Source organism: Hemibagrus wyckioides, linkage group LG24 (genome assembly GCF_019097595.1).
Source record: "Hemibagrus wyckioides isolate EC202008001 linkage group LG24, SWU_Hwy_1.0, whole genome shotgun sequence".
In the NCBI taxonomy this organism is placed as follows: Eukaryota; Metazoa; Chordata; class Actinopteri; order Siluriformes; family Bagridae; genus Hemibagrus; species Hemibagrus wyckioides.
In genome coordinates, this window is record NC_080733.1 from 11339670 (window position 1) to 11366925 (window position 27256).

A 27256-nucleotide genomic window follows, 5' to 3' on the forward strand; every position below is an offset into this window, starting at 1 on the left:
GTAACATCACATGGCCTTCTCAAGTGGGCTGCCACTAGCCACATCAAGCATGCACCCTGAAAAGCACTGGTGCTGCTGCAGATACTGTTAGCTGCGCTCCCCCACCACACTGTTTTTATTGCTATCTTTCATGTCTTTTGCCCAGGATGACTCAGGGTGAAGCCCTGCTGGATGCCAGAGGCTTTGGGGAAGGGTGCCTGGCTAAGGGGGAGATGTATTTGTAGGAGTTGGGAGAGTGGCCTGCTCTGAATAATGGCAGAGGATAGAGCTGCTTTTGGCTCACAACGAGCAGTATGGAAATGCCTCAAAACCACACACAGCTCACAGAGAGGAAGGGCAGAGACCTCCACTCTGACGTCTGTTTATTACACACCCATATAGCTGTATATAGGCATTTCTGGTGGCCAGTGCTGCTGCTGTTTGGGATTATGAGAATTAGACATGCCCTGGTGGCAAAATGTGACCTTTTAGAGGGAACTGCAGAACTCTAAAGGACTTCAGTTTTTTCTAAAAATGATCCTTTGTAAATTAAAGTATTCTTAAATGTGTTTTTTTTAAAGGGATTTAGGAGTAAATCTATTTTCAGAACATGTCACGTTGTATAATATGGATTGGATCACTTGTTCCAAATAAGTGTGTGTGATAAATGGAAGCCATCAGTCACTTAACAGAGAGATATAGTGGTTTTGGTGGTGGTACAGAAACAAATCCTTCTCTCCAAAATGTTATATACTGTGACAAGAAAGCAATCTAAAACCTCCCAAGTTGCACAACAACAAAACATACATATTTTTAGCAAGTTTAATCCCTGACAATTCCATAGCCATCTGTGGCCTAGACAAAGCACATTTGTCATATTCTCTGCATTTGAGGGATTGCATACAATCACTTTCCTGCCAATCATAGGAACATTAGCCAATCAAACATCTTCTTTCAGGTTTAGCCCTCCCTTTGCTATTTTAATAACCTCCATTTTTCTAAAAGGTTTTTTAACTAAATCTTAGTCTGGGTAATTGCTCTGGGGATTTGTGTTCATTCAGGGTGCAGGACTGAGGTGCAGTTACTACATCTCAAAGTTGTTCAGTGGCGTTGAGGTCAGGGCTCTGTGCAGGACATTTCAGTTCATCCACAGCAAACATGGCACACCATATCTTCCTGGGCATTGGTGCAGATCAGCATTGGTTTGGGCTAGAACAGGCTTTGAATCTAAGAGGCTCTTAGATTCAGTGAAGGGAGAGGCCCAAATATGGCTGTGATGGTCATGCATTCACATACTCTTAGCTATGTAGTGTATTTATTTAGTATTTGGTTGTAGAAGTCTGTTTATGTTGGATATGATGAAAATCCACAAGACTAGGCTGGCTTGAAGTCAGGAAAATAGAGCTAATGCATTTTTGGACCATAAGGGTTTGAAAATCATAATGTGTCTGCGAATTCTTTTTAATTAACACCCCTTTTTTCTGCCATTACACTTATGTCAGAGCGTCACAGCACATTCATTTCTGACTATGAAACTAGCAGCACTTTATCACAAGCATGAAATATTTGTCCTGCATAAATTGCTTTAACATTAGTTATGTTGGAATATTTTTCTTAGGAATGTATTGATTATGCCATTTTCTCAGACTGAGTATGAGTACATGTTTTGGTGTTTTGGTACTCCCCGATACTGATAATGAAACAAGTTACCTACTTAGTATTAATCAATTAAGGGCATCATTCCACTTTTTATTTAGTTCTGTTTATGTCAGCTGTTACCGATTGCTGTTAACAATAAACTCTTTATTAAGAGGTTTATGTTTAAGCTCATAAACAGGATCTTACAGAGTGTGGAGCAGAGCTGTCCTGAGAATAAAAAGCAGCAAGTATATTCTTTAAGAATGAGTGCAAAGTGTCTTGAATTGCACCGAGACTCACAAGCAAAGCATAGTCCTGTGTGAAGAATGGCAAAGGAAGCAAGGTTGTCTCAGTGCTCAGTGCTCGCAGAACTGAACTGCTCACATGTGTGACATCTCCTGCAAAACACTCAGCACTACCTTTGTATGCACACAGCTCACAGCACCTGGCATTCATTTTTGCATTTCAGCATAGGTTACTTGCTCTGTTGTATTTCTCCTCTTGATATTTCTTGGAAGTTAGTCCTAAAATACATCCAGATCTCTGGAGCCTGGCCCCAAAAAATAGAATCACTTGGACTAGGATGTTGATCTGAAAGCATTGTTAATGAGTATGAGTAGGTGAGTATAAGTAAACAAAGTTCATATTTGGTAAATTTGGTATTAAATTACATTTGAAGCATCACTGAGAAACTGCTCCAGAGGAGTTAGAATACCTGTAGACTGTAGAAATGGTCAGTAAAAATCATGTCCTTAATTACTGAAACTGTTCAACGGAAGGGCAAAGTTAGACACATGTTCTGTTTTGCATATGTTCATTTGTGCAACACATGGGTGAAATTGATTCCCATCATTTTATTGGACTGTGATATTGTAACTGTGAGGGCTTGTTTTTTTTTTATTTTTTTACATCCGGATGTTTTACTTTAATGTTTTACTGTCCTGCAAAAGTAAAATAATGAACTAGCAAAAGAATGCAGAGCGAAAAACTTGAGTGAGGGAGGATGAGGCAGGGAAAGAAAATGACTGCTCACGTTCACCAGCTTTCTTTCCTTTCTTCTCTGAAAGGCAGATATGGCATTACACGGCCTCCGCCAGCAACCGCAGAGTGACAAAATCTGTGCGGTGTCATTAGGAAAGAAAAAGAGGGAGAGAGCGAGGGATGCTGGTGGAAGATGGAGGACTGCATCTGGAGCTGATAAGCTCTGCTGGGAACCATATGATTGTGGTAGTGAAGGAGGAGGCGGTAGATTTGTGCTGGTGAATGTGCTGTCTGTTGCGCACTCGTCCCCTCCCAGTCTCCCTCCCTTTAACAAAGAGCGAGCACAAAGGCAGGAGTGTTTCCCTCTGTGATCCCTCTCTTCATGCCATCTTTCATCATCGGGTAGCTGTGTGTATTATTCTATAGCGAACACTTCCCATTAATATAAAACCTCATCTGACAGAAGTATGTAGACCTGGTGAAGTGTGGCTTGAAGATTAAAACAGTTGGCTGCTGCTGTAAGATGAAGGCGGCTATTTTTTTCTCTTGCTGCCATTTAAATTCAGCAGCACAGCAGAAACGTGCTGTGAGATTGTGTTTTTATTGAACCTGTCACTTTGAATATCATTACTGGATCTTGACTTCACTGAACAGAGCCTCTAGCTGAGGGTGCAATGTGAAATGGACCATTTGACTCGACTCTTTGAATTTCAATGACCAAATAGGTTAAAAAAATGGCACAGCTGAGATATCAGCGCAAAAACTAAGGTACATTTATGCCAGGTGATGTGAAAGTTTCTGCTTAAGTAGTCTCGCTCTAGACTTTTTAATGGCTGTTAAAACTCTGCAGAACATTTTGTATGATGACACATGCACAAGTAATAGACCATAATCCAGGGCCTAATTTCCTATTTTGCAGGATCAGGAAGTCCTTATACCAGGGCAAATTGAGCTAATCCCAGTAGCGCAGTCCTGCATATGCACAGCACTGAACCTCATGTTTATTGAGATTTCAAGTAAATCTATGGAGTTAGACAGATGGTTCCGCTAGTTAAGATGAGGGGCCAGATAGGGTTTAATGCTTGGCTCTACATATGGTGTGAATATTCAGGCTTTTCATCCTTCAGCATCTCTGCCATGTTTACTTTATGATTTTAAAGAGTTCATATGAGAAGTCACACTTATCTGAGGAGTGAACAAACCCTCTTGATTTATGTGGTGGCAGTAATTAGGAAAACACACAGCGGCTGTTTATAACTTTGACATTGTCGCCTGATTATTTATGACAAAAAACGAACCAAACCATGTCCATTTCTTATGGTTCAATTTAGAACCTGGAATATCCCAAAAGATCATTGACTGGAGATGACAAAAAAAATTATATTTCAGTATATGTATTAGGTATAGAATTGCATGTAAAAAGTAAAAGAAAGTGTCCACACTTCAATGTGATTACAATTAAGTATTTAAAGGTATTCGAAATCTAAAGCAAATGGTTTTAAGTGAAATTTGACGTAACGTTAATATATAACAAACAACGGGATCACTTTACATGAAGGTTCCTTTAACTCATAAACAGCACATGCGTGCACTACTGTTTGTGTTTACTGATTAGATTCAGACCTTTAGCCAAATGGCAACTTCCAGTATTTCCACCTGGAGGCCAGACTTCTGTCGGTTATTCGGTAGTAACACTTAGTAACACATTGTAATTATTATTAATATATGTAAATGATTTAATTTTGGTCATGGATTGAATAAACAGTCAGTGCAGGTGTATTTTCTTAACCTTTAACCTAGTTCATGTGTCTTAATCTACTTTATTAACATTCATTCTGCTGAACTTCATGGTTTGTTACTGCTAACTAATACAGAAAATAATGCTCGAAAAGGGGAGATTAATATGTGCTTAGTGATTGGTTGTGGTGTCTATACAGGTTGGTATGGATTTAATGGGATATTGTAAATATCGTTTATGAAGTAAAAACGCACCGGGAAGACTGGTAACTGGGGAGAAAAAGGAAACAAAAAAGATTTCAGTCAAGATTAAATTGAGAACAAGAATTACATTTCAATTATAATCAGTTACAGTATAAAATCACTCAAATGATATTTAAATATCGTATGTACGGACAATTATTTCACTTTATTATCTTTTTACCTCTGATGTTGTCTAGTATTTAGCTGGTATTAATATTACATTTTTATTAAAAGTTCAGTTAGATCAAGCCAAGATAAGACTTACAGAGACCTAGACGTTTAAACCGTGATTAATCTGGATCAAGCCGTGATTCTGATATTAGGTTTGAGGCCTCAGAGCAGAAAGCCCACTGCTAAAGAAGAGGCTTGTGGTAGGGCTGGAAGTCAGAGCTGGCCATGCCTGACTCCATCGAGAGGAGGTTTTAGGTTACAATACTTCATTAAGTCTTTGATTAATGGCTTCATAGCAGAGTTATTACCCTCTTGTTGTGGTGACCTGGGCTTGTGTTCATTAGTCCAGTAATGAAGCTGCAGTCTGAAGGAGCATGTCCCTGATACATGACTACAGCAGATAGACTAGAGAGTTTATGAAAGTTTAGAGACAGAGAAACAGAGAGAGAAAGATAGACTGTCAGAGCATAAGGCAGACTGTAAGTAATGGGGTTCAGAGGTCAGGCCTTCAGGCTGTTGTTGAAATGGTGTTTAGGTGCTGCAGTGCCCTGCTGTCACTCAGCATTAACGCTTTACTGATCACTAATCACGGAGCATAAACAAGCATTTCAACATGTCCACTAATCAGAGCGCTCACAGTGGCATAGAGAAGAGTTACAGAAAGTTTTAATAAGTGAAACGTTGCCCTTTTGTTTATTGAATTTTGGCTTGGTGCGATTTGTTCATTTGGCCTTCTTAATGGGTGAAGAGCTTTTTCTAAGCAAATACTTACATCGGTCAGTGTCCTACATGTCCATAATCTTGTGCTTCAGTAACGCTTCCACATTTGACATGGAGACAATTTGCATTGGAAAACTACTAGAGCACAATCTAGAGTCGTGATTTTCAACCACTGCCGCAGCACACAGTAATGCTGTGAGAGATTGTCAGGTGTGGGAAATTTCACTTAATTGGTCCATAAAAATATTATTCAATTACAGCAAATAAATTGCTGTTGTTGAGCGTCTGTGTCTGTGATGTAGTGACTGGCTAAGCAATTAAATACTCTCCCATGTCAGAGGGTGCAAAGGTAGCGCAAAAATGACCCTGTCAACTTAAGACAATAGAATTAATGATGGGTGTCAGAGGTGGCGTGAGAAAACGTACAACAGCAATATATTTGAAAAGGAAAAATACGGACTCCAAACTGAGCATCGGACATTATTCTTACTCAGATGAAGAGCCTAGTGTGAGAGGTGGTTAAAGAAAGCAAAAACGGTGAGCTTGAGGCAATACAGTTCCTGCTTGCATATCAACTTTGTATTCATCTAAACATGCTCAGGTTTCACACTGAGTACAAACAAATCTATAGATTAAATTGCCATTTTACATATATGTTGGTTGGTGGAATGCCACAGGCAATGCCATGGCACATTAAAAAGAAAAAGAAAAAGAAAATCCTTTGTATACAAATGTACTGTAAGCTTGTTTTCAGTTACGATTATATTCCTAATATACTGAACTTCAACAATAAATTTATCTAAGGTGCTTTTCAGTTTGTCCCTCTAGTAGACAGAACTCTGTAGATTCCATATAGAACCTTAAAACAGTGGGACTTCCTTTAGAAAAGGTTCCAAGTAGAACTCCCTCCGGGAACCAGAAGCTGTAGTTATCCAAAAAAAAAAGTCTTCAACCCTTATGTGTTCTTTTGGTTTGTTATTTTTGGTTTGAGATTTTGGGGAGGAACCCTACAACACAAACCTGTCAACGGGGTTTTAAGAATGTCCAGTTTAAAAATAAAACTTTGGTTTATCCCTGGGGGGGGACTCTTAATATTTCTGTGGAACACTACAATGCCAGATTTGGAAAAGATTCCAACAGAACTTCAGTAGAAATCTTGAAGCTTTGAGAAATCCTTTTTTTTTTCTTAAGAGCTGTATGCTCTTAGAGAAAAGAGTTAAATGTTGAACCTTGATTGGGTCTATTTTTGTAGGGGAACCCATATAGGCTCTATGCTGAATCTCTACATCAAAGCATTTGGTTTGGAAAAGGTTCCAAGTAGAACCGCTTTAGCCATGCTTCTTGCTCCACTGCCTGTAGCCTATGGTGCTGTAATATAATATAATAAAACCTTTGTTCTCATAATTATCCAAGAATACATTGGGGAACCTTTTTTTTTACTAAAAGCATAGAATCTTAGAAAATGGTTAAATTCAATAACCTATAGGGTTCAGTGGTTTGCTCCTTTGGATGAACCCTTAAAGATGCTATGTAGAACCCTACAACAGTGAGTTTAGCATTGGAAAGGAATCCAGTTGGCTACTGAAGCTGCATTCTAAGACACTGACTCATTAGACAGCAGAAGCATCAAGGTACGCTAGCCTAGCCAGCTAATATTGATTATGTTAATATATGTTATGTGCTAATATGCATAAATTCACAATATTTTTTAGCAGAGTTTGAACGTCGACACTTGTGTCTTATTATACTCAAGCTTTAAACAGTTTTCTCTGGGTGTCCTGTGTGCATATTTTGATGGCCAATTCTTCAACTTTATTTTTACCCCTCCAGCTTGGTTTATTTTAAGTCCATTTTAAAATGCCGCCTCACATCTGAGGCTGCTCTCAAGTCTTTGGAAGCCATATTTTTTTAAAAGGGAGAAAAGGAACGAAGAGAAAGAAAAAGCATGTTTTCTTTTTACTCTGGTTTGTTTTCCAGTCACTTTAAAATGAACTCTGGTTGCATGACTTGGCGGCCGCAGCTGGTGCGGTGAAACAGGGAGACAGCAGACGACTGCAGAGCGCTAAGAAAACAAACCGGTCGCACTTCAGTCTCAGCACAGGCCCGCTTTCACTGAAGTGGGGAGGAAATAATTGTCCCATGGAGCTAATTGACAAGAACTATAGAGCAAAGTGATGCAAGGTTGATCAGAACTGTTGTTTAGCCTGGTGATTCTTGTTGATATGTATGAAAGCATAAGCTCACTTTTCATTTGGTGGCATGTATGAGGAATGGAAAGCCCAATAAAAGTGAAGAGAGAGGGGAAGTTCAAGGCCAAGGCTGTCACAACAAAAGCCACGTTTCTCGCTCCACTGCCCGCTGCTTATGGTGCTGTAATCTAAAGCTTCTGTGCCCACAATCCCCTCTATTGTTACGTTCTTCACCCAAAACCCAACCCTGCACGTGATCTTTAGATGAACTCATCAGCATCGTGCCCCCTCTCTTTCTATCTTTCTCTCTCATTCACTCTCTATCTTGTCTTAATTATCTTGTCCTTTCTTCTTCTTCCAAGTCTCCCGTGGTGTCTGTGGGCTTTGCCCGTTTCCATCCTAATCTCCTGGTGGGTGGCACATACTCGGGGCAAATCGTCCTTTGGGACAACCGCAGCCACCGGAGAACCCCAGTCCAGAGAACACCACTCTCTGCAGCTGCACATACTGTAAGAACACACCTAATGTATTTCCTTCACACTTTCAGACTGATTTTGCTGGAATTAAATGCTACCACACTGTGAACCATAATTCATGAGGAGGACTTTAACCTTTAAGATTTTTCCATCTGAGTCAGAGTCAGTGAGACCTATCTAACTCTGTCATGCAGTACACAAATCACAGGATAGAGGTAGAGCCCACAGAGGTGCATAGGCCCCATTGTGCTGCTCTGCCACACGCATGGCCTCTAAGTGGCATACATGCTGAAGGTTTAAACTCCTGAGCCCTCAATAATGAAAGCTGACGTTCTGACCTCATACTCTACAAACTCTTACTTCTCTCAATGAGCCTATTATGAGAGATAAACAAAAATTAATTTCACAGAAATTTCTACATAATGGATTCACACAATCGTCTGTCTTTGCACACCTCTGCTTGTCAAGTTTAAGTAAAATACTGCTGCACTTGTGTAATTGCTCAAGAGAAGAGCATTCCCATATAGAAAGATGCATTGTAGAACAATTCCTTAATCTATCATAATATATTTTAATATATATATTTTTAATATATTTAATGATGTAGCATCCAGTGTACTGTGTGAATGTGGTGGGAACCCAGAATGCCAACAACTTGATCACAGTGTCCACAGATGGCCGGATGTGCTCCTGGAGCCTGGATATGCTCTCCCAGCCACAGGTAAGTACTGCTTCAGGGCCAATTTTTACTCCTTCTACCAACTTAAACATCTCTGTAGCTGGATTTTGATCGATGAGAGCACCTGTGAGCTTTTTACAATCTTCCCTCTAAATGCGAGAACTGACCTTTAAGCTTTATCATTTGTACCAATCCTGTGCAATCTGTGCCCATATTACAGAAAAGGCTTAAGATCTGACAAGATAGGTCACGTTTTTTTGAACAAATTTTCTAATAGAGATGGAGCTCCTATTATAATTAAATACTAATATCTAATCTTAATATCTTAAGAGTAATCAGCATCTAGCAGTGAATATCTCATCGGAAACCTTCATAAATCGAAAAAAAAACCTACACAATTAAACACTGATTTAAAAAGAAATCGCATTTTGCTTTTAGCAGCATTAACACATTACAGAAATGGTGTGTGAAAGAGCTTCATTATTCCTTCTTGACCTCCACAAAACCGGTCATATTGGGTCAGCTAACTGCAGGTTGGAGATGCTGATAAGTGTTTTGTCGTGTGCTACAAACAGTATATCAATTAATATTGTAGCTAAACACTCTTTCTCATAAAATAACAAGAAAACAGGTTCTTGATATTAGCAATAAACCATCTAAAATGAATAAATGATGAACTCATGAATACATACTTGCTTAGGAATAAATAATAACAAGAACAAAACAGTAGCATCAGTATAAATAAGTTAAAGCGTCATTTAAGTATATTTAAGTGTTAGAATTAAAAAAGGTTCGGTTTGGCACATCCAGTGCCACTGTTCCAGGTCAAATCCCAAATGGGATAGAGCATATAGCATAGGGTCATTGTACAAGCTACACAGAGCCACAATATTAACAGCAGTAAAGCCATTTTTATACTAAAAGTCATATAAGTTAGATAAAATAGACAAATAAAAAAAAAGTGAAAATAATAAATGCCATCATTTACATGTATTGTTTTGGCCACATTTCCTAAGGCAAGACGAGTTCATTTGGAAAATAAATTGTGGAAATTGCATATTACTACATTTACCATAAATAGAAGATATGATGATGTTTTCTGTTTTATTTTTAAAAAATAATAATATTTTCCTTTAAATATGAAGCTTTCAGAGAAGCCATAGTCTTCATTCACATTCTCCTCCTAATTTTCTACACATTCTGAGCTCTCTGCCAGTCTATCCCATTCCGACTCAACATTCAGTCTATTTTCATTGTTGCTGTATACATTATTTTATCATCCAATTTACGTTCCTGAGGCTGGTTTGAATGTTGCAGGAGAGCATGGAACTGGTCTATAATAAGTCAAAACCAGTAGCAGTGACTGGAATGGCCTTCCCTGCCGGAGATGTCAATAACTTTGTGGTGGGAAGTGAAGAGGGGACTGTGTACACAGCTTCCAGACATGGCAGGTTAGTGGAGCAAGCATGCACACAGAAATAGTGGCAACTTTAGAAATTTTAGGAGAACTATTTAACCAAACTTGAAATATAGCAATAACTTTTATAGTCAGTGTTCCATTTTAAGCTATGATATCCCTGAAATGCTTGTTCAGTTTATGTACACAAAAAGTATCTTAGCATGTACAAATATCTTGAAGATAATCAAATTAAACTATTTTTAAAATATTATAAAATTCTTTTTTTTTTCTTTTTGTTCATAAACAAAAATAAGATTATCTTAAAAGATTTTTCTATTTTAATAGAAATGTTTCTTATTTTATTTCTAACAATTATTTCTAGAAAGAATTCAATTATCAGGCAATAGAATAAGAAACAATTCAAAGCCTGAATTAGATAATATATCAGGAAATAGCTATAATGGTTTCATATTTGTTATATAATGATTTTATAATAAGAAATATTAGATACAAATCCTATATTCAAGATATCTTCACTTGTAAGATGTTAACAGCGTAAACGGTTCCTGGATAGAGTAACCTGTGTTTCATCACAGGATAGAAATGTTTCCAACCCCCATCCAGGACACAATGGCTTACTGAATAATTTGATACCCCTCTGTAATTAAGTGGCTACTAAGCCACATTTCAACACACATCTATATGCAATGGGCACAAATACCTGATGTGCATAGACACTGTACTGACACATTGCACTCAGCTCTTTACTGACTGCAATGCTGTGTGGGCTTGCAGTAAAGCTGGTATCTGTGAGATGTTTGAGGGCCATCAGGGACCAGTGACTGGCATCAGCTGTCACAGTGCTGTGGGCCCAGTCGACTTCTCCCACCTGTTCGTCACCTCGTCTTTTGACTGGACTGTCAAACTCTGGAGCACAAAGGTAAGGAGAGGAACATGTGTCCTGCTTTTAAACTACACTGCCAATGTCTGATGTCCTGGTTAATCACCTTGTTCATATGAGATACATGAGATTCATGATGAGACAAGCAAATTATGGGGTTTGGGGCATAATGTAGGAACTTCCGTAAAAACTTCAATAGGCTATAACAGCATTTCTGGAAATTCCCCTAAAGGGATCTCATTAGCACGTATAACTCGTAAGAGTCGGAATAAAGGAAAGAGTAAGAAATAGATAAGGTCCTGCTTTAACTATACTCATGATACTCTGACACTGTGCCTTCTTTTGTTTGTGAGTATATATTGCAGGACTAAGGCTATGAAAGATTATCTATTAAACATAAATATATTACTTGATACCTCACAAATTAGGAAATTACACATGCTATTTTGTTAATTAATGTTTGTAATTTAGCTTATTTTGTTTTTGTTGTAATTTTATAGCCCCCTGCAGCCTGCTAGGCAGAATACAGTTGCAGTGAAGACGCTCACAAGCTTTCTATTTTCCCCTAAAATGACAACACTCCCTCGATGGAAACTACATATGCAGCATGAGTTCCCTTTTAAGGAAAAGGGGCAAGGCTGAACAGTTTTCTTCTGTCTGGGAGTGAAGCTCATTTCTGGGCTGGAAAAATGACAGAAGCCTGAAATGAAGAAAATCACCAGATTTCGTCGGAATATCTAATAAGTGTGGATATGTTATAAAATCTCTAAAAATAGATACTTTCTGTTTAACAGGTCTAGAAACACTTAAATATATACAACCCATCTTTTAAACAATCAGATGTAACTCTTTAAGATATTACACTTTATAAGAAAAGGAAAGAGAGAGAGAGGGTGGAAGGAGGTGGAAGATTGAGAACAGGATTCAGCTCTCTGATTACATCCTGCATACTTTCTAAGTGGGTAGATCACAAGAAAGTTCAAGAGAAAAAATGGCCAAGTGTACAATGAGACAAAAAGTGAAGGAAAGGAAAATAATTTGGAGTGGTTGCCTAACAGTGAAGTCATAATATGAATAGAGCAGAGCTGAGGCTTTAGTTTGCAGTTCAGCTGCATTAATCATTTATTATATGTTTATAATACTCCTTATTATACACCCAAATTAAATTAGAACTTTGCTGCTTTCACTGCAACAAGATTTAGCCATAAAATATACTGTACCTTGTGCTTCTTGACACGTGAAAACATTCCAGAGATGCTCAGGATGCATAGATGTTGTTTTTTCAGACCCAGGGTGGGTTTCGGGTGGAATTCCCTTCGCCTTTGAGGACAGCCGCAGGAATGCTGGCCTGCCTCCCAGCCCTGTGTGCCCATGTCTTAGTCCACTTACTGTTTGTTTATCTAAGGCCACCTGAACACAGTGCATCTGTCTGCAGAGTCACACTGGAGTCATTTCCTCATGTTGATTTGCAAAGAGGGCGACTCATTAAAAAAATATATTAAAAATCATTTGGGAACCAAACTGATTGTTTGTATTGAGGAATTGGGTCAGTTCCTGGCAGGTTCCTCCATTATTCAAGAACATTATCCACAAGTAATTGGCTTCATACTCCACTTTCCGCTGTCTGGTTGTTGAATAACCAATGGAGTTCTCTCCTTTTGGCATTACTACCTTTTATTAGTGCCCTCATAAAGGATAAGAGAGAAAATGAGAGCGCTTCTCACCAGCCCGCCGTTCTCTGGCTGGGAAACGTTCACAGTGGCCTGATTTGAACCGATGTCCCACTGTGGCCGTGGCACAGCAGTTACTAATGATTATTCTGTCTGTGGAGCATTCCTCAGCCAGAGCTCGGATGGAGACGGCATGTTTGCTCAGAGGCATGACTATTAGAAATAGCTCTACATAATAAAACCGCCAACACACAGAAGATATTATGAGTTCCGATGAGCAGTATAGGTGAAGTTGCATCATCAGGTAAATGTGAGTGTAGTATACACGGTGAGAGAGGATGGGATTGGTCAAACTTTTGGCAGAATATGTGGCAGTGTTTAAACATATAGAAAATGGTGGGACTGGTCAAACATTATATGGGAGATTCTGGAATTGGTCAGACGTTATATGGGAGGTTCTGGGATTGGGCAAACATTATATGGGAGATTCTGGGATTGGTCAAACTTTATATGGGAGATTCTGGGATTGGTCAAACGTAATATGGAAGAGGGTGGGATTGATCAAACTTTCTACAGATAGGTGGCGGTGTTTAAATATATGGAAATGGGTGGGACTGGTCAAACATTATATGTGAGATTCTGAGATTGGTCAAACGTTATATGGAAGAGGGTGGGATCGGTCAAACTTTCTGCCGGAATAGACAGTATGGGACAAACTTTCTGCGTGATTGGGCAGGATTGCACACATTTTCTATAAGAGAGACAACCTGAGAGAGGACATGATCAACCTTTCTATGGGCAAGAGCAGGGTTGGTTAAACTTTCAGCAGGAGAGGTGAAACTGGTCAAACCTTCTGTGAAAGAGAGTGGGATTAGTCAGGAGTGTCTTCAGCAGGGGGTGGGATTAAAAAATATTCCTCCAGGAATGGGCAAGGGTAAGGATTTGAGCGAGTTTGATGAAGGGCCAAATTGTGATGGCTAGACCACTGGATCAGAGCATCTCCAAAACTGCAGCTCTTGTGGGGTGTTCCCAGTCTGCAGTGGTCAGTATCTATCAAAAGTGGTCCAAGGAAGGAACAGTGGTGAACCAGCGACATGATCATGGGCAGCCAAGGCTCATTGTTGCACGTGGGGAGCGAAGGCTGGCCCGTGTGATCTGATCCAACAGACAAGCTACTGTTGCTCAAATTGCTGAAGAAGTTAATGCTGGTTCTGATAGAAAGGTGTCAGAATACACAGTGCATGATGGGTCAGGGCTGTTTTGGAAGCAAAAGGGGGACCATCACAGTATTAGGCAGGTGGTCATAATGTTATGCCTGATCTGTGTATTAACAATGTAAACAATGCTCGAGAAGTTCAAACGTTTGCATCTACCTTTTTGAATAAGATATAGATATTTAATGATAACTTGCATGGCCTTTGCCTTCTTTGTCTTTATATCTACCTCTTTTGTATTCCCAATGGGTTGTGCAAACATTTTGACTTAGCTGTATGTATTATGTAGTTAGGAAAGCTAAAGTCTGGAGATCTGGGCAGGCGTAACTGCATCACTGCTGGCGCCTGCAGGATTTGGCTGTGGTGATGTGGATTAGATCTGGTTGAACATTCTGGTTTGCTCATATTGCTTGTGGCGTACAGCAGTCGAGTGCCATTCTTATCCATTCCTCAGTCATTTTTACTACTTTTAATAAAATTGAATGTAGCTCATACTAGCAATATCTTTGGAGCTCGGGTGTCTATGACTTTGCATGTTGTTATTTTTGGAGAATAAAATATGCTTGTATATGAGTGAAAAAAAAAATCATAAATTACCAAAGTTACTTTTTATGTAAGATTTAATCCAGTTTAAATGTTTTTGTATTTGTATTTTGTATTTGTATTATGCTTTTACTAACAGACATTCTCACAAAGTAACAAAAAAACTAAGTTTAGACCTCTGATTAGCAAGCCAAATGTGCCAGTGACAGGTTTGTTTTGGAGGCAAAAGCTCTTAGAAAGTTTCCTGGAGGAAAGATGAATAAGAACTTTTATAGACAAATATTGCTATTGAAAAATATTGTGCATCAAATCATATAGTCAGACTTTACATTTATTTACTACTCTATAAGTATCTGTCTGGAGTCTTGCATGTTCTTTGAATGTTTGTGTGGATTTGCTATGCAAAAATGCCCAGTCCTGGGTGTGAATGACTGTGTGTGTGTGTGTGTGTGTGCGCATGGTGCCCTGGCATCCAATCCTCATATTCAGTGTTTCCCTCATAGGCTCCAGATTTCCCAGACCATACTTACTGGACATGAATGAAAAAATGAAAATAATCTGAATGATAAGTATGTGCAACATGCTTTTATTAGGGTTAAAACACAAAATGTTTTAAATGACCAGGTTGCTGAAATCAGCTCAGAAAGTTGTACACACACACACACACACACACAGCCAACATGCTAATCAAGGTGGCCATCTTGTATGTGTGTTTACATAGTTAAAACTATAATACTGGTCGATTAAAGGACTGATTTATAATCGTCTTGTCTATAAATTAGCAATCTTGTAGACATTATGCACTAGCATGTACATTTATTTTTTTCATTTAGTCATTCTTTGGGGTTATGGTGGAACCGGAGCCTATGCCAAGAGTATTGAGGTGCAAAGCAGGCACACCAGTCTGTTACAGGACCCAGAATGCACAAAAATCTAAAATCTTGCTTCGAAAGTCTTGCAATTCACTGTAATAGAGAATAGACAGAACACGTTATTTGCCAGAAGTACTGAATTCAATAAAGAAAATATTTAGTTGTCTAAACTGAGAATAATTTACTGCAGGATCACACTGCAAAGAAATTCTTCTAATTTCTTCATGCAATCCTTTCCAGTAATTCTCCTTCCCAAAATTCACTCTCACTGCTGATTTTGTACTGTTTTTAGACTGAGTTGAAATTAATCCCTGAACACTGCATCACTTACGACAACCGGTCCTTGAACTGCTTCATTTCGCTTTTGCGCTAGTTCTGGTTTTGGTCGAGTGTTTGTTTGGATTTTGACCCAACCCCAGCACTATGTGATCCACTTCCCCTGGTCAACCAGTCGATCTTGGCTTGATCCACATCACCACAGAGTCTGAGATTCCAGAGGCGTCCTAGTCACGTTTTCTGCGATTCACGGTTTTCTTACCCACAAGCCCCTTCTCGAAGTCTCGGTGCATGTGCATCATTGCTGAAGTATAAATATGCACTTAGATTGCCTGGATGCACTGCACCCCTCCCCTCTGTGAAGGGGTTCATTATTGTGTTGTGGTCTGGGAGCTGAGCGAGACACTGACTGCATTCCTTCTACCCAACTGTCTGCCCTGTACCTGTTCGGCATGCATGTGGCCATCCTCAGGAATTCTCTCTTTCTCTCTCTCTTTCTCTCTCTGTCTCTTTCTCTCTGGCTCCTTCTCTCTCTCTCTCTTGGTCTCTCTCTTTCTGTCTTATCTTTTCCCTTGTTTTCATTCTGTTTTCTTTTTGTCTTTTCCCTAGACAGCTGTTACGCTAAGGTTACAGTACACCTTTGGAGAGACTTTCATCTCATGTTTTTATGACATTGCGTGAGTGTACAGAGGTTTTAATTAGCCCGTTCCCAGACAGCCCCAAGGCTGCAGCAGCGCCACTGAGTCTACTCTCATTTTCTTTCTGTCTCTCTCTCTCTTTCTCTCTCTCTCCGTCTCTCTCTCTTTCCCTCCTGAAACCTTCACATTTCTGTCTTTTTTCCCCCGTACTGCTTTTCTCTTTTCTCTCCGTCTGTCCTTCTTTCCTGCCCTCTCTTTATTCTCTTTCTCCTCCTCCTCCTCCCAGCACAACAAGCCGCTGTACTCCTTTGAGGACAATGCTGACTATGTGTACGATGTCATGTGGTCTCCAGTGCATCCCGCGCTCTTCGCTGCAGTGGACGGAATGGGCCGTCTCGATCTGTGGAACCTAAACAATGACACTGAGGTGAGGCCACACACACACACACACACACAAACAAAAGTTCATTTTTGCACCAGCTCAAGGCTATCCCTGCCCAAGCTCCAGGCCACACCACTAACACCCCCTGTATAGACACACACACACACAAACACACACACACACACACACTTTATACTAAGCCAGAGACAGATCAAAACTTCAACAACCTCCCCTCTGTGTGGGTGTCTTTCCACTGCCCTTAAATCAGCCCTGTGATGGCTCACGCCAAGCACACACACACGCACAGTGCAACAGTGTGTGTGTGTGTGTGTGTAGATTTCTTTCTCCCCAGTGATCCAGAGTCACTAATTTCCCATGGGCAGCAGCCCAGCTCAGTGGTTTAATCTGGTCCTCTGGGGTCACTGTGCTTTAAGACGTCCAACAACTGCACTAAACGTCTGATCCATTCAGCCACTGATCCCCATCGCTGCAGTCATATGAGACTGTTTCTGCTTAGTGTTTATCCTCGACTGCAACACGTGGCTGAACTCATTAATGCCTTGTTAATTACACAATTACTTGAATCAGGTGTGTTGGAGCAGAACACACTGGCCTGGGCTTGAATTTTAACACATACACATGTAGCACTTACCGTTACATCACAATGCATTTAAATGAATATTTAATTGAAATCTCTCTTTATTATTGACTTTTGGAAGATATAAAACATAGTATCTCTGAGCTTAACAGAATTCGTGATGGAGGTTATTCTTTATTTATTCATGCTTCCCAGCTGACAAGCATATGTTTACCTAAAAATTTGTGACCACTGGCAAATTGAGGTGTTGCTGTAAGGAAATAATTTTCTTTAGGGTGGTCATAGTAAGGCTACTTCACATCACAGGCTGCATCACATCATGTAGAACTGTTTTTCATGATAATATACAGTCTTGAAACTGTATGCAAATTTGGAGAAGATGTCTCTTTCTTCTCAGACCTGACAACTTAACACACCTGTACATACACAGTGGGTGCAATATATCTATCCCGATGTCTCTTATCATTTTAAACAGGTTTTCATATCTAAAATGTACATCTCCAGTGTAGTAATTCAAAGCATTTTACCGTAACATCAGGTTTTAGGTGCAGTTGCCTAAATGAGGATGAGAGGATGATGGGTGAAGTTTGTAGTCTGTTTTGGTTTGTAACTGTTCATAGCACTGCTAAGTACTAGTGCTCGATCTAAGAAAATTAGTTTGCATCACTGCTGTCTTCTTTTAATAGTTCTGTGTTTGGACTCGAGTCTGCCTCACCTGTGAGATGCTGTGAATAAAAGTGTCTCTCAGATATAGGCAGTAAATGTCTGTGTTGTGTGTGCAGGTGCCCACAGCTAGCGTGACCATCGAGGGTGCTCCTGCACTGAACAGGGTGCGTTGGGCTTCAGGAGGCAAGGAGGTGGCTGTAGGAGACTCAGAGGGCCGGCTCTGGATCTACGATGTTGGAGAGGTAGGTGGATGATGTGACTATAGGAACGGTCCTATCAGTTACCTGCAGTCGAGTGACTGTAAATACAAATTTGGGGGCTTAATCTGTCATTCTCTCAGGGAGAGATAGTAAGTTTGGATCTCAGTGATGCCATAATGGGTTGGGGAATAGTAAAGACTGAATTGTGCTTTATAATATTGTGACTTATAATATTTATATATTGTACTGAATTCATACTATTCTAAACAGGATCAATATAGGCCATTTTCACAGTCTGCAAGTTTGAGTTGTCAAATTTATAAAACATGCCCTTGTTTACTTAAAATTTCATTTAGAACTTAAAACATAAAAACAAAAAACAGTACTCAAGATGTCTCAGACTCTGTCTCCTCGGATGTCTTCTGTGATAAAAAAAACAAAAAAAACAGAGATGATACCATAAATTAATCATGAATTAATTTAAGTTATTAACTTAACTTAAAATATTATTAACATTATCTTTTCAGATAGTTGCACTGGGCTTATTGCTTCTTTGTCAGTATCACCCAACAAAAATGGATCAGAATTGTGCTGACCCTCCCAAAGCTGAATACTGATAGATGAGTAAACCTCAACAGCAAAAACAGAAATTAAGTTGGCCTGTAAATAAAACTAACTTTGAAGTTGGACCAAATGTTTTATATCTGTGAGATATTTTATTTATAATATAATTTTTTTTAAAAAGCATGCAAACCTATTAAAAATAACCAAACTATGACTGTAATTTTATTTTATAATTGTATGTGTGTGTGTGTGTGTGTGTGTGTTGCATTTGATGTTTAGATTCCAAGTGTAAAAGTTTGAAAACTCGAAGCATGCCCTGTATTTATTTTTTGCTTTCCGCAGATCAGCTTGAGTAAAATCATTAGTTTTCATCTGAAGTGAAAGGGGGCAGACCGCTAGCCGTACATTAAACCATCACTGCTCGCTATGAGAGGCTTTTGCATTAAAGGCCTTGCATGTTTACCAACCTCTTGGGCCCTTCGGGCTTGTTTGGGTTCCACCGCTTTTCTGTACCCACTATTTTAAAACAGCCTCCACATGACCTAACCACCACCACAGAGCAGCGAGCCGCCACGACTCCCCGTGTTTGCTGTGCTCTTTTCAGAGTCTGGGTTTTGCCTTGTGTGTGGGGTTCGACTAATTTTAGCCCTGCGTCGTGTGGTAATTGGAGAGTGTGCTGGTCGGGCGTGTGGTCTCTCAGGCTTGATGATAATGGTGGGTCATCAATAAACTGACTGAAGCTGAAGGGTTTTATGTTGCAACAGAGTGGGGGCTTATTTACCAGAAGCTTTTCATAAAGCTTGAAAAAAGTCTGCAACATGGCCTATGTTGTGAAGGAAGACAATAACAGGGGCACTTAAGTACTTTCGGCCTGTGCACTTTATGCTTTCTTTGGATCACCTTGACATGTTTGAAGTTATATTGCTTCAGTATTTAACTCACACTTCATTTCACAAGTTATAAGCATCTAATGTACATTTTCCAGGAATCTACAGTGTAGCTCTTTCATTTATTATTTGACCCTGTGTAATGCTGACACCTGAAAACTATGCTGTTCTGCGTTTTCAGATAAAAGCCGCCCTCAGATACATTAATAAAATTCAGATGATGAAAAAGATTGGCATTTTTTTTTACTGGTGGAGGTTACTTTAGCTTTTTAAAATGTAGCCTGTAAATTCATGAGCATCGGTCTTGTAAGACAATATAAAACAAGCCGGTTGGACGGAGGGCTGTTTGGATGGTACATGAAGCACAGGAGTTGCTTAATATGAAGTATTTGGGTTTGTTTTCTTACTATTGCTTAGCTGTCTTGTCCACTGACAAATACATTGCCGTTTTTTTTCTCCCTGTCTGCTAGGATTTTATTGTCAGAAATGTTGGTAGCTATAATTATGTAAAATAATGCTGTTTTTCTGTTAAGCACGCAAAGGTCAAGCTCTTATGATTTGATGAAGACCTCATGTAGCGCTGTTTAAAAAAAGATTAGATATGGTCTTTGGTTTAGATGTAGACATTATCTCCTCCCACCTCTCTATTCCTGCTAAATTACAGCCTAGAGATCTCTCACTCTCTCCCTCGGCCTGGGTGGCAGGCAGCCGTCTCTTCTCATCTGACTTTCCCGGCAGAATGTGATGGCACAACCTAATCAATCTGCCTCATGATCCCCGTCTCCATGCACCATAAATACTCAGCACTCAAACGGCCCAACAGCAGTCCTTACTGTTCTTTTCCACAATCACAATGCGTACATTTTCCATTTCCAGTGTAATATCTGCAGTCATTTTGACGAATCATGTAAAGTCTGTGCTGGTGGTTGGAGGGAGTTGTACTGAAGTTCTCTGTATGGCCCACAGCTGGCATCGGCACACAGCGAGGACTGGACTCGCTTCGCCCGCACGCTGGTGGAGATCCGCGCCAACCGAGCTGACGGTGAGGAGGAAGGCCCTGTGGAATTGGCATCGTAGAAAAGAGCAGCTTCAGAGCTTCAGCGCATCACACTGATACTGTCCCACATCCACCTTCAGCCCAGCGCCAGTCCATCAGCTGCTGTTCACCTTGGCCCGGTTCATCAGTTTTATCATAGAAAACATAGATCAGCATCACCTTGCTTTGTAATTTAATTGTGCAAATATCTACTGTTTGCATTCACTTTGCCATTGTTTAATTATTCATAGGCCTCATTCAGTGTCTGTTTCACACCAGTTCAAGGCCAGGCATGGCCATCTGATGACTGATGTGAAGTCGAATAGTTCCTATGCTGCTACAATGGTTCTTAGTGAAGGCCAAAGAGGTTCCTTTGCACCCTGTGATATTTGCAATGCTTCTGTTGTGTGTTGTATGTGTGTGTAATTTTTTGTATTTATCTTCTGCATGAACTACAGTAATGGAGTGTGTCTTAAGCAATTGTCTGAGCTAAAGTAATTTATAATTCCTAAACAGGTAATATGTACGAGATTTTTGTCAGGTGATAACTGTGATAGTTAATTCACATTCTCTCTCTCTCTCTCTCTCTCTCTCTGTCTCTCACTCTCTCTCTCTCTCTCGCTCTCTCTCTCTCTCTCTCTCTCGCTCTCTCTCTTCCACACCCACCTTTTGCTGATGGAAAACTCAGAGCCTAATTCAAAGTGTGGGATATATGCTCAATGATTACAGGCAATGTCATGCCTCAATGACATAAAATAAAATAAAGTGATACATGCTTTCAACAGCAGCACCTCTTTTTTTTAAACCCCCTTTTAATGAAAATCTTGTGCAAATCACTGCTATACATACAGACGCACAATGTATATGGACACTGAGATACTGTACAAATCATCAAACAAACAAAAAGCTGTATTGCTAATGGCATACTAACAATAGTATTTGCTTTAATGGCAAATATCCCAGATGGTGGCATTAGAAAACTTATGTAGAAACAATTGAGACTCAAGCTGTGGTTAAATTATGAACTAATTTCCATGGAGTCACTGCATTACCATTTTGGCTGCATTTCAACAAGGATTGCCTGAATGTTCTAGCTTCTGATTGTCGAACCAGAAAAGCTTTCACCCTAGTGTCAGGAGAATGCAATCCCAATGATGCCACAACCAACCATAAAATAGAAAAGTAGATTGACTGGGAAACAGAGATCTGTGTGTACAAACTGATCTCCTGCTTCACCACCACACACTGATGCTCAATCTGTTCATCAGTCTCACACATTTTTTCTATCACTTGTGACTAAAATCCCAAGATAGTTAAACTTCTCTGACAGGTGCAAAGTCTCTTCTTTCACCTGATGGGAACAACTTTTTCCAGGTGAGATCCATGACCTATGTTCATCTCAGCCACTTAACTCTCAGCACCTGCAGAGTCCAACAGCATCCTCCAAATTGAGGAGAGTCTGTAGAGGTGGTTTAAGCACTTTACAACAACGTGTATCTGGTCGGCTCCTGAATTAGACACATCCCACAGGACAGACCTAGTTGGTGGAACTGGCTTGGGATCGACCAGGAGAAGATGGAATCTGGGACTGAATCTAGAGAAGTCTGCACTGGCTTTCTCAACCTGGTTCCACAGTCCCCAGGTGGAAAAGTGGAAAGTTATGGAAAATCATTGGAAAGTTATTTTTTTATCATTTGGTTACAAATTTAGCTACAGTTTGAGATGGTGTTGTCCATCAAGAAGGTTGAAATAGAAATAGCAAATCAATTCCAATCCACCGAACAAATCCTAAATCACCCATAGCAACCAGATGTGTATTAATGAGTGATATTGCATAACTGTATTAATCCAAAGGGGGTGGAAAAGAGGACAGCAATTTGACATGGGGCTGATTTTGTCACCCCCTCAAATGAGCCAATTAAATCCTACAATATATCACTTCACCACATACTCTTGAAAACCATACAAATCCTCTACAACTTTAGGGCACAAAATTCTAAAATATATTTTAGGTAATATTTTGCTTCATAATGCCTACATTTTTTTGTTTCTTTGTACTTTAATGTCATTACTCAGCCTGTAATGGTATAATAGGTTTCGAAAGAAGAATAGGCATGATTTATTCTCTCTCTCTCTCTCTCTCTCTCTAAATGTGTGTGTGTGTGTGTATGTGTGTGCGACCCTGACCTAATGTGCAGTACTGCCACCCACAGGTGGACTGATTAGCCTCAAGGGTGGTCTGAGGGGGGTGGCAGTAACTTGAAATCTTGGTAAATGCAATCCAAAATTACTCCAGCGAATTCCAGCGAATGTGGCTACGGCTAACCTGTAGGCACCGCATACGGCACCAGCAGGCTGATTTGAGAAATAAGAAGTGGATATGAGCCAGAGGCTTGCTGTGGTGGGGGAATAGGGGGGCTGTAGCAATGTAGAGAAAGAAAAAAAATTATTCATCTCCTACTGTGTCTCTTCACAAAGAATAAATATTCGAAGGAAACAGTAAAACTGTGAAGTGAATTATTTTGCCTTTCAATCAGTGAAACGCAATATACATAAAAATGTAATGTCTGTATACTGCATAGCACTGTGTGTAACAGTATATTATATACTTAAATCTAAAGAAAATATGTTGGACGCTTCATACATTTCGAACAAATTACCCATTTTTCAGTGTCCCCTGAAACATGCTGAGGCTAGAAACAGTGCAACATAGCAGTGACAACAAGCTCTAAAGTAAAGTCAAATAGTCACACTTCCTTCTCCTGATTGGTTGGATGTTGGTGGTCTCTTTCATTTATTTTTGCTGGCTTTTTTCTTCTTATTTCTAGGCTGATATTTTATTGCTGCTGCCTGAATGTAAAACCTTTCCAAGTACTTGCCAAATCACAGACCACACCTTTAAAACAAAGTTTATCTAAGTGCTTAGATGGTATCCTAGGGTTTCAGTAACATGATTTCTTCTGTTGCAGTTGCCATATTTGGTTCAGGATTTCTGGGTTTTGCGCTACAATGTGACCAGAAATAGAGGTTAAAAATGGCTAAAATTACTCACGCTACTTTGAAAGAGAATAAATGGTATTTAGACAAGGCTGATCAAATGCACTCTGATTCTTATATATGTTCCCCCAAACTGCTGAATCCACTTAAACTAGTGGAAAACTGTGCGTATTTCTGATATACACAACCTCTCTCTCTCTCTCTCTTTATTTTCAGTGTGCCTCAAAGCATTTCACAGCACATGTCTACTGTCTCTTGATATCTTTTCAATAGCTTTTTATCAGAAGGACAAATATCTTTGTCATTGTAGAGACAGTAAGTTGATATTAGCTTACTAATGTTTGTTAGCAATACTTCAGTTAAACCTACCAGTTGTCCCAAACCTAACTCATATCAATGAGCCATAATGACAGGGAGGAGCTACTGCACTGCTTATTGCTTGATATCAATAGAAATGAAAATGAATCTGCTTAATGAAGCACAGACACTCTGATGCACTCAGTCCTCTCTTCAGTCCTCAAAATTTGTCAAAATTCATGGTAAAAAAAAAAAAAATCAATGATGAAGAGTAGACTTAGTGGCAGGGTTGACTTTCTAATCCATAAAAAAGCCTTAGTGGCAGTTCTGGACTCCTGAGCAGTGGAGTAGCTCCATTATACAGTTTAAAGGACACAACTTCTAACCCAAATTGCAAAAGGCTCTGGCAAATCCATTCTCCTCAAAAAAAAAAAAATCTCCAAAAAGTGTGTCCTCTTCTAGAAATGTCACCCACAGCCTCTCAGGGATGCTAACGAACCCTTCTACAAACTGTATAGTCACAGTCCTTCATGGTCCATGAGAGAAAAAAATGGGCACAGTAGAGAGCTTTTAGTCAAAATTCTTACTCTAAAAAGGAAACATGCTCTTCTAGCAAGGAGTCATAATGAAGCCATAATGAGGCACCTGTGAAAATGAAAGTCTTTTATGTGAGGCCGGCCTTTTCTAAAGAGCTATCAATCAGCCTGAGGTTTCCTGACATTTCAGTTCTCTATACAGCCATACTGCGTGTCCTGCTCCTTTTGCCCTATTTGCTCTTTTTTTTTCTCCTCCATCTCAGATTAAAAGCCTGTGGAGTCTGGAAAGCAGCCTATTAAGAGGTTATCATCAAGCCCAGGGTTCAGGTGAAAGAGAAAGCGAGAAGAGAGCAAGAAAGAATGGAGGACACAAAAAGAAAAGGAGTGAGAACTGTCCACTTACTGCTCAGCAAAGTCAATGTAGAACCATCAGAGGTCACCATCGTGACACCGAACTAAGACCAGGTGCTGAACACAGTGAGAAGAGAAAAATCAATTACCTTTAATTAAAGGATCAACAAGCGGATGCTCCGGGGGTCACCTCAATCAGCTAGGTCACTCTTAGCCTGGCCTTATTCAGAGTGCTAAAAGATCCTTATAGAAGGGTCAAGGGAACCTTGCAAATGATAAAGCACCATCACACAATTAAGGTGGAACTGAAAAATAAGAGGTCAGCCATAAAGCCACTGATGAATTATGAGGCATTATTTCTGTGGTTGGCATCGACGGTGTGCAGAGGCCCATCAGCTCCTTTTTCAGAAGGCGTGAGGTCCCTCCTCCGGCAGAATCTTCCAGAACACTCAATGCAGCCATTGTGTGAGGGTTGGCCTGCACTGGCTGACACTTGTAACTTGGTTTTGATAAAATCAACAGAAGTCTATCCCAGGAGCACTAGGCACAAGCTGGGAATATACCCTAGATGGGATGCCAGTCTTCACACCACTTACACACAGATTCACACCTAGGGGCAGTTTAAATAGCCAAGTTAACCATGTTTTTGTTTTAGGAAACCGGAGAACATGGAGGAAACACACACACACAAACCAGACCCAGGAAAATTGTTGTAAAATTCCACACAAACTACACACCTAAGCTCAGGACCAGCAGCACCACCAGTAATAATATTACCAATGAATAATATCACAGTATGAACTAAAAATTATTATAATTAATTGAACCAATTTATTTCTGTACTCCAAAATATAGTGGGTTCAATAATGATTTATTTGATTTAATATCCTGGCATTCTTTCATTAAAACAGCTACAAACCCATTTATTCTTTGCACACTGAACCACATGCATTTTCCCCATCTGTTAAAAGAATAAAATCAATTTCCCTTTGCCAAAAAAAAAAAAGTATATAAACCTGACAAGTAAATATTGTAAGGAAAACATTGCTGAAAAATATTTTTTTTTTATTCACATCTCAATGGACCGAGCGATCCTCTTCCTATCGTGTTTGAGAAGGCACACAATACACATTAATGAGAGTGACACAAAGTTGCTCTCACCACACCCCTCTTCAACTTCAACAGCTCGGCTCTGAATGCTTTCAATCATCAATAGCAGCACCATGTTCACGCACATTCACCAGGATTTTCTTCTGCTCTGATTAACCCCACTATGCCTCTCTTCATAGGCTGGCATGAAGACAAGCAGAGCCCTTATATATGGTGGACAAACAGGCATAAGGTCAGATTTCACTGGTAATTAAACCACCTAGTCAGCAGGCTGGGTGTGCTTCTAGTTGATCTTAATGAGGCTGGCTCCAGCTCCGCCTGTAGAAGCAAGGGGAATTGGGTCACATGTAGCCGTATGCTGATGAGGATCCAGAGGTCTGGCACACAAATAATGGACAGCAAACTGAGCATGTAATTCAATTTCCTGAGCTGACTGTAAATCACTAATTACCCGGGAGTTTAGCTGCTGATAAATGGTGAAATGAGTGATACATGCTGTAAGGCCATACCTAATCATAATGTGCGTCTTACCCAGCCGACGGCACTGACGGAAATAAAACGCTGGTGGAAGGCAGGAATGCTGCGCTTGCTTTGTGAGTACATGGCTTTTCCATCTTGCGCCACGCTCGGGGCCAAGTCATAGAGCAGTAAATCAGACACATCCACCAGGCAAAAAGGATTAGAATTAAACATTAATTCTCCTTTAGTGCCACTCCAAACCATACTGGCTTGGCATGCGCTGGTGCCTTTTAAATCGTGTTTTCTTTAAGATATACCATGAAAGTAAAAAGTTTTTAAAAAACCCTAAACAACACACCTCGGTATTATATTTTACATAAGATGAATCAAGATAGATATTTTTGCCCTGCCAACATTGTAAACCTCTTTCTTTCTTTCTTTCTTTCTTTCTTTCTTTCTTTCTTTCTTTCTTTCTTTCTTTCTTTCTTTCTTTCTTTCTTTCTTTCTTTCTTTCTTTCTTTCTTTCTTTCTTTCTTTCTTAAAATTTAACACTCAAAAGTTAGAATCCCAGAGATGCCAGTTCCTATATATTAGCACTGGAAAATATTCTGACCCTTGGCAGGCACGTGTTGCTTCAAAAATCACCCGAAATCACCAAGCACTCTAATTAGGGCCGACCACAGAGGAGTCAGCGGTGGAAAGCGGCTAGAGGAGAGTGAGAGCACGGCGGCTTTAGCAGCAGCGAGTATGCCAGCCCTCGTAGTCATCAGGGGAAGTAGACGGAGGAGAAGAGGACGTCTCTCAGGAAGTAGGCTTAACACCCTAAGGGAGAGAGGCGGGAGAGGGA

The 27256-nt window shown here is 39.9% G+C and overlaps 1 protein-coding gene across 2 annotated transcripts in view; it reads left to right on the forward strand.

Moving 5' to 3' along the window:
- LOC131345389 (cytoplasmic dynein 1 intermediate chain 1) overlaps positions 1 to 21441 on the forward strand; it is a 55136-nt gene extending 33695 nt beyond the window's left edge. For both annotated transcript variants that reach the window (XM_058378240.1, XM_058378241.1), the window contains 7 exons: positions 8021 to 8167; positions 8742 to 8855; positions 10131 to 10264; positions 11008 to 11152; positions 16613 to 16753; positions 18089 to 18214; positions 20590 to 21441. In XM_058378240.1, the coding sequence (XP_058234223.1) occupies positions 8021 to 8167; positions 8742 to 8855; positions 10131 to 10264; positions 11008 to 11152; positions 16613 to 16753; positions 18089 to 18214; positions 20590 to 20700 (918 nt within the window). In that variant the 3' untranslated portion in view covers positions 20701 to 21441. The remainder of the gene's footprint in view (positions 1 to 8020; positions 8168 to 8741; positions 8856 to 10130; positions 10265 to 11007; positions 11153 to 16612; positions 16754 to 18088; positions 18215 to 20589) is intronic.
- The last annotated feature ends 5815 nt before the right edge of the window (positions 21442 to 27256 follow it).